General features: G+C 36.7%; 1 protein-coding gene across 1 annotated transcript in view; it reads left to right on the top strand.

Moving 5' to 3' along the window:
- Positions 1–12496, top strand: part of LOC139645642 (corticotropin-releasing factor receptor 2) — a 33293-nt gene extending 20797 nt beyond the window's left edge. Inside the window, exons 3-12 of the mRNA XM_071521423.1 lie at positions 826–911; positions 1611–1717; positions 2747–2864; positions 3084–3237; positions 7801–7861; positions 7961–8033; positions 8587–8672; positions 10150–10285; positions 11566–11607; positions 12356–12496. Of these exons, the coding sequence (XP_071377524.1) occupies positions 826–911; positions 1611–1717; positions 2747–2864; positions 3084–3237; positions 7801–7861; positions 7961–8033; positions 8587–8672; positions 10150–10285; positions 11566–11607; positions 12356–12496 (1004 nt within the window). The remainder of the gene's footprint in view (positions 1–825; positions 912–1610; positions 1718–2746; positions 2865–3083; positions 3238–7800; positions 7862–7960; positions 8034–8586; positions 8673–10149; positions 10286–11565; positions 11608–12355) is intronic.

Below are 12496 nucleotides of genomic sequence, written 5' to 3' on the forward strand. Positions count from 1 at the left end.
ATACATGTAGGAAATACTGCAAGATAGAACTAAATTGATCACATAAACTGACTGACTATGATAAGTGAATCTCATTTAGAGTTGAATATGTTATTCATGCAATACCCACTGAATCGTCTATTTTGCTAATCAAAACATGGTCTAATGAAAGACAGGTTTACTGGATCAACTTAAAATGGTAAAATGTGAACTCTGAAAACAGAGTGGTTTAAATTATCACTGTAATTGGTTGGTCCTAATGGAATAGAAAAATTAACTTTTCATACATTTACAGCTATTCTCTATTTCCCCCAAACTCTTTATACATTTTTAAGTGTTAAAGAGATAAAAGGTCCACCGAATGTAAAGTGGGGAAAGGCAAAATAAAAAAAATCAGTTCAAAGTCGATTATGGAAAGCGGTTTTAAAAGATATGCAAATAAACTGACGGAGTAAGAGGCTTTGCATATCCCCTCCATGAATACAATTTTTTATTGCTGAATTGGTATTCCTTGTAAGCGTCAGAGTCCAATAATATTGCTAAACTTTGAACTGAAACCCAAAGAAATTACAAACATGTTTTAGCTAACCTACTTGCCCAGCACCTCACTACGACCATGCTACAACAGATGAATGTCTCTCTTACACCATTACATACTTAGCCAAATGTAATGTCTGTTGTTGAATACAGATGGGAGATTTTAATGGATGAACAAATCTGTGAAGCTATGCTTGTCCAGTATTGGTAAAGAGTCTAATGGTTCAATGTAAAGTATTTTAGAGCATAAACAATGTTTGAAATAGTTTTCCAGTTGCAGTTTTGACAACCTAACGTTTTTTTTGGCAGGGAGTGCATACAGAGAATGCATGGATAATGGGACGTGGGCGTTGAAGAGCAATTACTCCAATTGTGAACCCATTTTAGAGGAAAAGGTTAGTACGGTGGTGCAGTGGGGGGCACTACAATCCCCATTCATTCTGTAAGCAATCTGTTAACAGTAAGGAAGAAATGCTCATCACGGTTTCTCATCATTACAATAATGGCATGCTAGGAAAAGCCATCAGATATAGCAAGTTAATGTGATGTTTTGATTGCATAACACTAATTGAACTGTATTTTCTTTTTGTGCGCAGTGCAGTTAAACAGTTGTAATTAGTAGTCAGAAATAAATGTTTCAAAAAATGTATGTCTGACTCACTTCACAAATGCAGATGTATTCCCGTTTAAACAGTCTAGTCTGTGTTCCTATAAGCAAAGCCCAGGGCAAAGTTGTAAGTCTCCTATATCATATGTACAGTAATGAGTTTTGGCCTGATTACCTCACATCATGTCTCCTGATTATGTGTATTTATGGCTCATGCTCTATTTCCTTAGATAATTTTAAGCCACGACATCTGAAGTGTGTCAATGACATTTGCTTTCTGTTACTTTAGTTAAGACCTCAAATGTAGCACAAAGTAGACAGACAGACAGACAGACAGACAGATTGATTCTCATTGCCTTATGCTACACAGTTGGTCTTTGGTGTGTAAAAACCTTGTTCATTCCATATATTCATCTCATGCCCATTCTTTGTATTTGTGAACTCCAACAGTAATGCTAAAGAAGTAATTCAAATATTGTCTTTACAGAGAAAATATCCAATGCATTATAAAATAGCGCTGATCATCAACTACCTAGGCCACTGTATCTCTGTGGGAGCTCTAGTGGTGGCCTTCATTCTCTTCTTATGCTTAAGGCAAGTACAGAAATAGCGCCCATCTAAAAGTATCCTGCATGCATGAGACCTCTTATAAGACAATCAGGGAAATTCATGTAATATCTTTGGACTGCCGTCCTTATCATTAATTCGCTTTATGTCAAGTGAATAGATCCCTCCAGTAGGAACACTCAGACTAAGAAATGCGTAATATGCATTTCAAAACACTTTTAAAAAAAATAAGTATTACTTCTTTTCATGTCCTGTTTACACAAACACACACACTAACACACACACACACACACACACACACACACATACAAGGCTACTATGAAAGAACAGGGCAGATACTAAACAGCCTCAACTGTGCTACACACTAGGGTTCGACTGATATGGATTTTTGAAGGCTAGTAGCACTACTGATATTTTTAGATTGAAGACGCAGATAGGCAATATTTTGTACCAATATTAAATATCTTTAAATTTCATACCAAGTTTTCAGTGTTTCTCCCAGAGGTTTATTCTTGTTAGGCTGGAAAAGCCTCAGAAACAGCATTTAGACCATCATGGGACACTAAAACTCTCCACTGAAACCCAGACTAATGAATTTCTTTTTAGGGTTAGCAGCTCTTGAAAGCAGAGCGACCCACTGCACCTATTCAGTGGTAGGGAAATCTGTGTGATACATGAAGAGGCCTTTACATGAAGAATTAACTGACAAAAAACAAAACATAATTGAACAACTAAATGAATAAATAAAAGATGTGAAGAGAGTAAAACTTGCTGAAATATTACATGAAAATGAACTGTTTTCATGTAGCTGTGATCAGGGAGAAACCTCCATCATATCGGCCTTAGAAAACCTGACTGGTCGTTATCTGATATTTAATAAAAGGCCAATATTGGCCTGATACATCGGCAAACTGATATATCGGTCTTACCCTACTATGCAGCAACAGTTCTGGCAGAAGTCACTTTATAGTCACTTTATAGTCATTTTACTTTACTTCAAATGAGCCGTAGTTATGTTAATATTGTGACTTCTCTTCCCCTTGACTTCTGGTGCAGGAGCATACGATGTCTCAGAAACATCATCCACTGGAACTTGATCACCACCTTCATATTGAGGAATGTTATGTGGTTTTTGCTTCAACTGATTGACCACAATATCCATGAGAGCAATGAGGTAACAGCATTGATTCATTATTTGTTACACACACACACACACACATTAAAGTTAATATTATATCGTCATGTAATACTGTTTACAGTCAGTATAGAGCTATTGAATGTCTTGATCTTAACTGATTTTAACAAGTTCAGATACAAACTGATTCACACCAAGAAAACAATTTGTGCTTTTGTTGAAATGTTGAATGACTCTGAGTGTCCCTTTCTTTTGCAGCCTTGGTGTCGACTAATTACAACAATATACAACTATTTTGTGGTGACTAACTTCTTCTGGATGTTTGTTGAAGGATGCTACCTTCACACCGCCATTGTAATGACTTATTCAACTGATAAGCTCAGAAAGTGGGTCTTCCTTTTCATCGGATGGTGTAAGTATGTTCATATTCACAGTGCAGAGGTTTAAAAGCCAGTAAATAATAACAACGTAAATATTTGTGTAACCGTTGACACTGGAACTACACTTGAAACTAATCATGTCTGGCCATTTTGAGTATAGTTTCAGAAGTCATTATACTCAAATTCAGAATCACAATCACTTTTTTCACCAAGGACAATGTCTGTACAGGAAATCTTCACATTCAGTGCAGGGAGATAGTACAGGACATATACAATAGACATTAGATATTACATACCACTCAAGTGTGTATACATTGACCCATTCAGTATTATATTACTGTGTGCAGTCAGGCAGCCAGGGTTGGGTAGCATAGGAATACTTGTTACGATAATACATATTCTAAATACAAAAACATGTACTGGATTATGTTACTTTACCTAAATCTATCCTTTGTGAAAAATTTGTGGATTACTTCTGGGAATACTTTTACAGTGAGAAACTTGCAAGAAACTTGCAAGAAACCTGGAGGGCAATTTAAAAAGTGTCAGGTGTGCTACGTCTATGCAAACCAGAAATAAATCTCCTGAAGTTTGTATTTTTTCACTACCTCAAGTATGGCAAAGTAATCTGAAGGTAACTGAAAGTAATCAGAAGACACTACTAAATTTGGGTAATCTCTTGGATTATGTTACTGATTCCATTTTTGATGAGATAACTAGCAACCAACTGCCATGTTGCTTACATGGCATTCAGTAGCTTGCAACAATAGATGAAAGTCTAGCAGTGCATTGGAGCAACATACAGTACCATAAGATAGTTGTACTGAGTGAAATGAGTATGTTGTGTAGAAATACAGATTTAAAATGTACACAGTTGTTGAAAAGTTGTGATTTGAAAACTGAATTGAGAAGTATTTTTTCATCACATATCCACCACAAAAAGCGAAGAAATTTATATGTATTTGTTTCAACTTTTGTAAGTGCAACCCAAATACCAAATTGCAAAGTAGGTGGATCACTCTGTTATATGTCTGTGTGTTCACCGCTGTTTTTAGCTACTCTCTATTTCTCCCCAACTTCACAAGAGCTCAGTATGCTCCATCATATGCTTGAATAAAAGCACTTAGTAAATATTGAAGCAGAGGGAATTACTTCAATGCTTTAGATTCAAATTAAGTTTGGATTTTACGAGAGAATACAGCATCAGTGAAGTGTGGAAAATATCTTTGTTTGTGCATGACTTGCTGTGATAGAATGAGCTCTGGGTGTGTAGCAGATGCCCCATCATCACCACATAAATTATCCATGCTCACCTGAAGTGTTAAGGGAAAGCATATTGCAACTTGGAGAGACCAACACCACTGTCAAATCTTCTGTCATGGGACGGAAAAATGGACACAGAAAAATGCTCACGTGCATCGATGTCATTAACCCTAGCCACAGCTGAGACATTTTGATGTTTTGTTTATGTAATGGGCGCTGTGTGTGCTTACAGGAGGAAAAAATAGATGCACAACACTGCTGTACAGTACAGTATGTAGGTCATACGAAAGTGACTCAGCAAAGCTTTATTTAGATTAGATAATAGATCGATAAATAGATGACAGATGAGTAGATGATTGGAAATATCATATTGGCTTTAAAATGGAAATAACCAAAGATTGTATTCTCACATACTCTATATCAATGTGAAATTAAATTTTTTCCTATGATGATGAGATAATCTACACAGACGCCTTATGCAGAATGTCAGCTCATTCATACTTGAGATTAACTACTTTATTCTTACTCTGTATGAAGTAAGCAAACATACAATATTGGTTTTATCTACTCCTGCAGGTGTAGTTTAAACTTGATGTTTTGTTTTATCTCATTATCAATGCAATCACCCGTCCTTTCACTGTTTTCCCAAGTATTTTTTTTCAGTTGTGGCTTCTAGGTGAAAAGAATACGGTGCCGTTTGCGTGTTATATAGATGCAAATTCTCCTCATTCTTTCAATTGGAGCATTCTGGAAACATTGATCTCTCGAGTGAAACAACTTCAGCCAGCAAAGAGAATTTGTCAGAATCCTCCCTATAGTCCTCAGAGTTTGCTAATTAGTATTCATTAGGACGAGACAGAAGTGGGACAGTTTAAATCTGTCTAACACTGGGAATCTGATATTAGCTGGCTCCTGCAGCCAGATCAAAATAGGACTGGACCTCAAGTGTATCAGTGGTGCAGTGGATTCATTCGGCTCCATTAGAGGCATCCGTTTTTCAGATGACATAGCATTAGTGCACGTTATGGTAGCTATAGTGGAATAGTGGAGGTCCTCTCTTGGCAACAACAGCTGAGAACAGCTGATTGCATTGGTGGTCTCAACAAAATTGAATAGACATGGTGAATTTCTGTGATGTTTTGACTGGTAATTGACCTCACCACTGATACATCTGATCAATTTTGTATAGGCCTATAATGTCAGCTTGGTATTTGGTCAGCTAACAAACACTGTCTTGTTGTTAGCACATTAGCACATGATTTCAACACAAGCTAATATTATGTATACGTTAAGTAAAATGGCAAGTAACAACTTCAGTTAAGGTTAGAGTGAAGGTTGGGCAACTAAAACAACTTTGATTAACATTAGATTGAAAATTAAATTACAGGGTTAGGGTTAGGGTTTTCGACAACTAAAACTTTGGTTCAGGTTAGACAACTCAAACAATTTAGATGAGGTTAGGGTGAAATTCAGAAAAACTTGCTGAAAATGAAAACTACAACTAAAATTCTGAACATGACTTGAACATGGAATTGAACCTAGGTCATCAGAGCTGAAGGTAAATGTAAACAACCACCCATGAACCTGACCTCCACCACCTCACTTTCCACCACACTTTCAGTGTCAAACTGCTGCCTATTTCTAGTCTCTTGGTATCCACTAGGGAACAATGGGCAAAAAATATGGGCTTCCAAAAGGCCTGCAGCAAACAAAAAGAAAAGGTTGGAAGCCACTTTAATGCAGAGGGTGAAAGTAACAATGAATGGTGGCTGTCAAAGTGTGCCTGAAACATGATGCTTAACCTGCATAGAAGCCAATCACTGTGTTCTATTTTACTCTTTATGTGCCTTACTGTTATAATACACTTTCACCTTCTGCATTGGAGTGGCTTCCAACCTTTTCTTTTTGTTCAGTGATGTCTGCTCCATCTAAACCTTTTGTGGTGGGGAAATGTACAGTATTTCTCTCACTTGTAATGTTATTTACATTTTAAGACATTATACTCATGTCACCAGATTTCATTGAAATTTTGGCTGATGCAATGTCTCTTTGAGGATATACACAACAGATATATGTGAAAATAGACACTCAAATGTTTGATTGACTAACAAACACAATACATAGCATTGTATAATACAGCATAGTGGCTTTGTATGTTAGGATTAGCATTTTTGTTGTGCAAATCATTTTTTAAATTTGGTCCGTGTGTGCCAGAGACTGTGCTGGCACACCAAAGACAGATTTACGCAGTTGGAATTTGACACGGAGTGGTTTGTTTCTGAGACGTTCTAAATAGATTCTAACAATGAAATCAGACTTTCGAGTGTCTATTTTTTTCACATATATCTGTTTTGTATACAAGCGTATACTCAAGGAGAAAGGCATCACATCAGAACCCATTTGTAACCTGCTGCTTCCTGCCGCATGGTAAATCCAAATGAATTGCAGTGACATCTTGAGGCTGTTTGGGCTCGGACTACGACCAAAGGGGCTGAGGCTAATGACAAGGCAGTTTGTTGTGTCAGTTACCTAAATATAGAAACAAATGTACCTCATCAGACAATTCACTTTTAGGTAAAACAGCACTATTTTAATGAAGCATTTTGAATGGTGTGTTACACTGTTGTAAGTACATTATGTATTAGGGAGATTTTCATCAAGTACCTACACCCCACCCTGACAATCTGTTTCAGATGTCTCTGTTTTTCTTCTTATGGACAGTGTTTACAGACATTATTTGCACACAGCCAATTCTCCACTGCACCTCCATGATGCAGCAGCCGTAGTTGCTAAGAGATTTGAGATGCCTTTTTAGGTTTAAAATGTTGCAATGACACTGTAATTAATTTAATACTGTACCCTTTTCAGAATATGACAGGGAAAATGCCAGTATCCTCCTTGAATAGATGTTTGAAGAATTTGTACTCACGTATATTGTATTTCCCCCTTATACACCATGACCAAAAAATTATCAATGAATGATAAATGATAAACAAGTGTCATGTTATATGCCACTGTCTTGCATTTAATTTTTGTAAAATCATATACTGTAGTTCTGAAGGTAAAATGATTGTTGTTGTAGTTGCCTTCTTCAGTTACCACCAGTAAAAGTTGCTTTAAGTTCACTAAAGTTATGATACTTCTACTTGAGGACTGATTGTGCACATTGCCCAACTCAATTCCGTTTAGAGAGCTGTTATCGCTGCAAATTGATACTTATATTTGCATTAGAAGCTTTTTCAAACAACATTCTAGTCCTCGTAAATGTTGCTGTATAATGTTGTTTTGCAAACACTTTTCTTACCCCATATCTTTTTCCTTCTCTATTACAGGTATTCCTTGCCCTATAATTGTTGCCTGGGCTATTGGAAAACTGTATTACGAAAATGAACAGTAAGCATTGACTTAAAAATTCAGTATGTGTTTTGCCAACCCTATAATGTTTTCCTTAATCACATGGTATTGATATTCATTTATTTTCTGTGTTAACAGATGCTGGTTTGGCAAGGAACCTGGAAAATATATTGACTACATTTATCAAGGACCAGTCATTCTTGTCCTTCTGGTGAGCAACAACAGAGCTGTAGAGCCATTCTTTACACTTCGGTTTGATTGGTTAAAAATGCTCATTCATAGCATAATAACACACATTTTACACTAATATACGATGATCAATGTCTGCTGTTGTTTGTATTACTGTTTAAAAAGCACTTCAAAATGGAAATGGCCATACAGTGCAAGACATTTCCATGCAGTAGCATGTATCACCAGTAAAAAAGATAGGCTTCACTTACCTGATGGTTTAAAAACTACTGCTTGCAAATACAAAGTTTTTTAACGGATCAGAGGACTATAAATAAGAAATTCTGTCCATAGCAATTTATTTACTAATTGGTTGTACACATGCTGTTAGCAGCATATGGTGGCCGACTGACCGGTCCTGGTTTGTGTCTGCTCTTCTAGCACCGCTTTGTTGAGAAAGGAGATGGCTTTGACCTTTGTTGCTCTCCTCACTCAGTAGATAATGAGCAGAATCTGCTCTCGGTGGCTACTTTACTGTCAGTGTAAGCCATTAGTGCAGAGTTCAGTATTTATTCATTTTTTCATTTCTTTCCTAGATAAACTTTGTTTTCCTCTTCAACATAGTAAGAATCCTTATGACCAAACTGAGAGCCTCTACCACATCTGAAACAATACAGTACAGGTGAGTTCATTCTATGGATGATTGCAGACATTATTGTTCATATCCTCTGAGAAAAATGGAATGAAAATCTCTCTCTCTGTTCGCTCCTTCCATGGGCAACATGGAATGTTTTAAAGATAATTTAAAGCTCTGTAGAAATTGCATTTGTTAACATCAAACTAGTTGATTTTCACTAACAGTTACCATGTTATAATTAGTGTGAGTAAAATCTGACTTCAAATTAATTTTATTAATCTCACACATCATAAGCTTGAATATTGAACAATTGAGCTTGAATATCCTGTTCTCCAAACTTGCAAATTTGAAGTGTTTTCTCAAATTTTCTCTGAGAACAGGACAAAATAAAAAACTATGTTTATGATCACATATTTGTGAAGTGCTTTAATTGCAGAGACCAATCATATTTGGTAATGTAATTTTTATGGCTTTTGATGCACCACTTCCATTGTCATTATTGCCTCTGTTGGTATATTAAAACAATAAATCACTTTTACACTAATAACTAAGCCCTGTTATCATAAACTTGGTTCTTAGTTGTGTTTCCCTCAAACACCCTCGATACCTTCTAACACCTTCTATCACAAAGTGATAATAGGCTCAGATCTTTTCTCACCTTTTATATACTGAATCTGTTTTTTTAGTTTGGGTCACAATGCCCTAATGTTTTTCTACAGCACTGCCAATGTTATTACAGTAGATGTTCAAATTAACTTGCATAGCAATTTCCTCAAAAATCTCACATGAAATATGCTTTCCTATGATGGATTATTTGTAATCTCAAATCCTACCAAAGACCCTATACCAGACATCAGATCCACAAGTTATAAATATACAAGGTTTTAGCGCTGTTCTGGAGTTAGCCTTCATGTTGCATAACGAAGGCATGGCAGGACATTGCTACCACAGATGTGCCTGTCAATAAGTGACAAAGTATAGGCAAACAAATTGACCTCATTCAGTATAGTTCTAGAAGTAGTTATTTGATGTGAGAGGCCATTTTATTTGGCCTCACCGGTAAACCTTGGATGTGGAAAATAGTCTCATCAGACATGTTTGATGAGAACTGATGAGTCGATAATGGAGGTGTGGTATTTGCTTGAGAGAGGTGAGCTGCATGCAAGCCAACTTTATACTGTTTCATGGTGTATTTGGCCAATAAAATTGTGTTTCTGTGTTTCTCAGCTCTGATTACTGTGTTTTGGCCTGTTTTCACTTCTAAGGTATATTTACAGCATACAGGGTGTTTGCATTGTAACTGCTGAGCCTATTCACATTAGTTGGAATTGAAGTTGCTTTGTGATTTATATATGACAGATATGTTACAGTAGGCATGAGCTACACAAATTTAAATGGGCGCAGGGTTAATGGTGCATGAGCACATTTTGCGAAATGATCTCTGCTGGAATCCAAGTACATTTATATAAATGAGCCCCCCCCCCCCCCCCCCCCATCATCTTCGATCTCTCTGTCTTCACAGAAAAGCAGTGAAAGCAACACTGGTCTTACTACCTCTACTGGGGATCACCTACATGCTCTTCTTTGTGAATCCTGGAGAGGATGACATTTCACAGATAGTTTTCATCTATTTCAACTCGTTTTTACAATCCTTTCAGGTGAGAATAAAGACAATGATTTGAGGAAGGCAGTTGCGTGAAACCAAGAAAACATTGGGCCTCATTCACCAACCGTTCTTAAGAAGAAATTTCTTCTTAAGAGCCACTTACGCAGTTTTCATGAAGATTCTGACATTCACCAATGTTTTCTTATTTGGGATTTGTTCTTAGGTAAGAACAGAATCTACGCACACTCAAGAGCACACTTACGCACATTTGAGTGCTGACATGTTTGTGCAAAATAAGTGGTTATTGCGTTTCCTTCAATTCTACAGTTGTATAATATTATAGGATTTAAATTACAATAATATTTTTATCATTTATAATATTTTTTAATAATTATTTTACAAAGTATTATGGTCTTTTAAAATAAATAAACACTACACTAACACTTATATAAATTATGTTAATTGGGATCCCATGCATCTTTTTTTTCTGTTATCTTATATCCACTACTGACACTACTAAATATGACAGCTCGTTTGGTGTTCACTTCCCTGCTGTCTCATGCCCTTTTATGGGGACTGGCGGGGCGTTTACCTATGCTAATTAGGATCACCTGGCATGCGCTTTCAATTTACGAGGACAATGGGATTCATCATTATAAGAACACAGGTGCGAACAATTCTGCGGTTTAAGAACATGTCATGAATCTGACGTAGACTTTTCTTAGGACCTTTCTCAAGAACAAATTTAAGAAAAAACATAGGAAGATATTGCTGAATGAGGCCCATTGTATCTAAATATAACAAAATGAATCTTGCTAATTTCATAATGAATCATGTTATCGTAGAGTGTTATTACTTCTTTCACGATGACGTCTGAGGTTATGATCCTTCTTGTGAGAGGATGATTTGTACTAGAATATGCCTCTCCCTATGCCCAGCGCTCTCAGCAGTCAGCATGAACAGGGCCATGTGGGCGTGATTTCTGCTCTGTGGCTGTTTTTCTATCTTCCCATCTTCTGTGCTTAAATGTAAGACTGAGTGGGAGGAGAAGAGGAAATTCACGCTCAGTCTCTGTCCAGTTTAGAGGCATACAGCTCCATTTAATGAGACATCTATTTGTGTGATTCCTATAAAAAGTTACAGGATTTGTCCACATACTGAACATCTTTCTTTTGATGTCTTTTCTTATCCCTTGTATGACTCCGCCCTCTGCATTGTCTGATACCTATTTCCAATTATAGAGTTTTGGTTCAGCCAAGGAACTCGTTTTCGAATAGGCATGCAGCAGCACTTAGAAAGCTACTTCTAATAGTCATCTGTCTTCTTTTGCAGGGTTTCTTTGTGTCAGTATTTTATTGCTTTCTAAATGGAGAGGTGAGTCATCAGAATTTTGCAAAAGACTGTTCGTGTTTGTTTATGAATTTAATTAAAATGTCAAAGTTCTTTGATACATGATCCTAACAAAACCCAAAGTGGATTTCCTTCATTAGTCTATTACTAGTTTAATAGGCCAACTACCTTGCAGGGTGTATTTAGACAGCACCTTTCATCTGCAGTTGATGAAAGCAATACATCAGTGGGATTAGCTAGCTTGCGAAAACAAAAGAGATTGCTGTATGTTTTTTATTTTTTTTATTCCATCAGTGAAACTCAAACGTCAAATTTAATAATGGTCCTTAAATATGATAGAGACCTTTACTGAGCTCTATCCCTTCACATAATGAAGATAAAGGCAAAGTGCTGGAATTCCAGCTGTTTGAAGGCCATTTATGCCATAAAAAGAATTCTACATCTGTCAGTAATTATGAAATATTAAGCACCCTCCTGCTGATTTATTCCAACCCTGGTATAATTGAAACTTGAAAAGTGTGCGAGAATGAATTTCAATCAGCACTCTCATGCTATTCTAGATTTGTCATTGAAATCGACATAAAACACGATACTGTAACTCAGGAATCAGCAAATATGTTTAGCACTAAATAATTACATGGGATTTTTATCCTGTATTCCATCTGGATTATTTAGATTATTTGGAGGATTCAACATCCACTTGAATTGAGTCGAATGGGTTGTATTGGGTAGTATACAACAACAATAACATAATTTATCATTCATGTTTTAGGTGCGTTCTGCAGTGAGGAAACGGTGGCACCGCTGGCAGGACAATCACGCCCTTCGAGTGCGAGTGGCGCGGGCCATGTCCATCCCCACATCTCCAACTAGGATCAGCTTTCACAGCATCAAACAGACCACAGCTGTGTGA

The sequence above is a fragment of the Centroberyx affinis genome, unplaced genomic scaffold, assembly GCF_046629955.1.
Source record: "Centroberyx affinis isolate AG114_WGS23_722 - 3 ecotype Tasmania unplaced genomic scaffold, CSIRO-AGI_Caff_v1 ptg000888l_1, whole genome shotgun sequence".
Classification (NCBI taxonomy): domain Eukaryota; kingdom Metazoa; phylum Chordata; class Actinopteri; order Beryciformes; family Berycidae; genus Centroberyx; species Centroberyx affinis.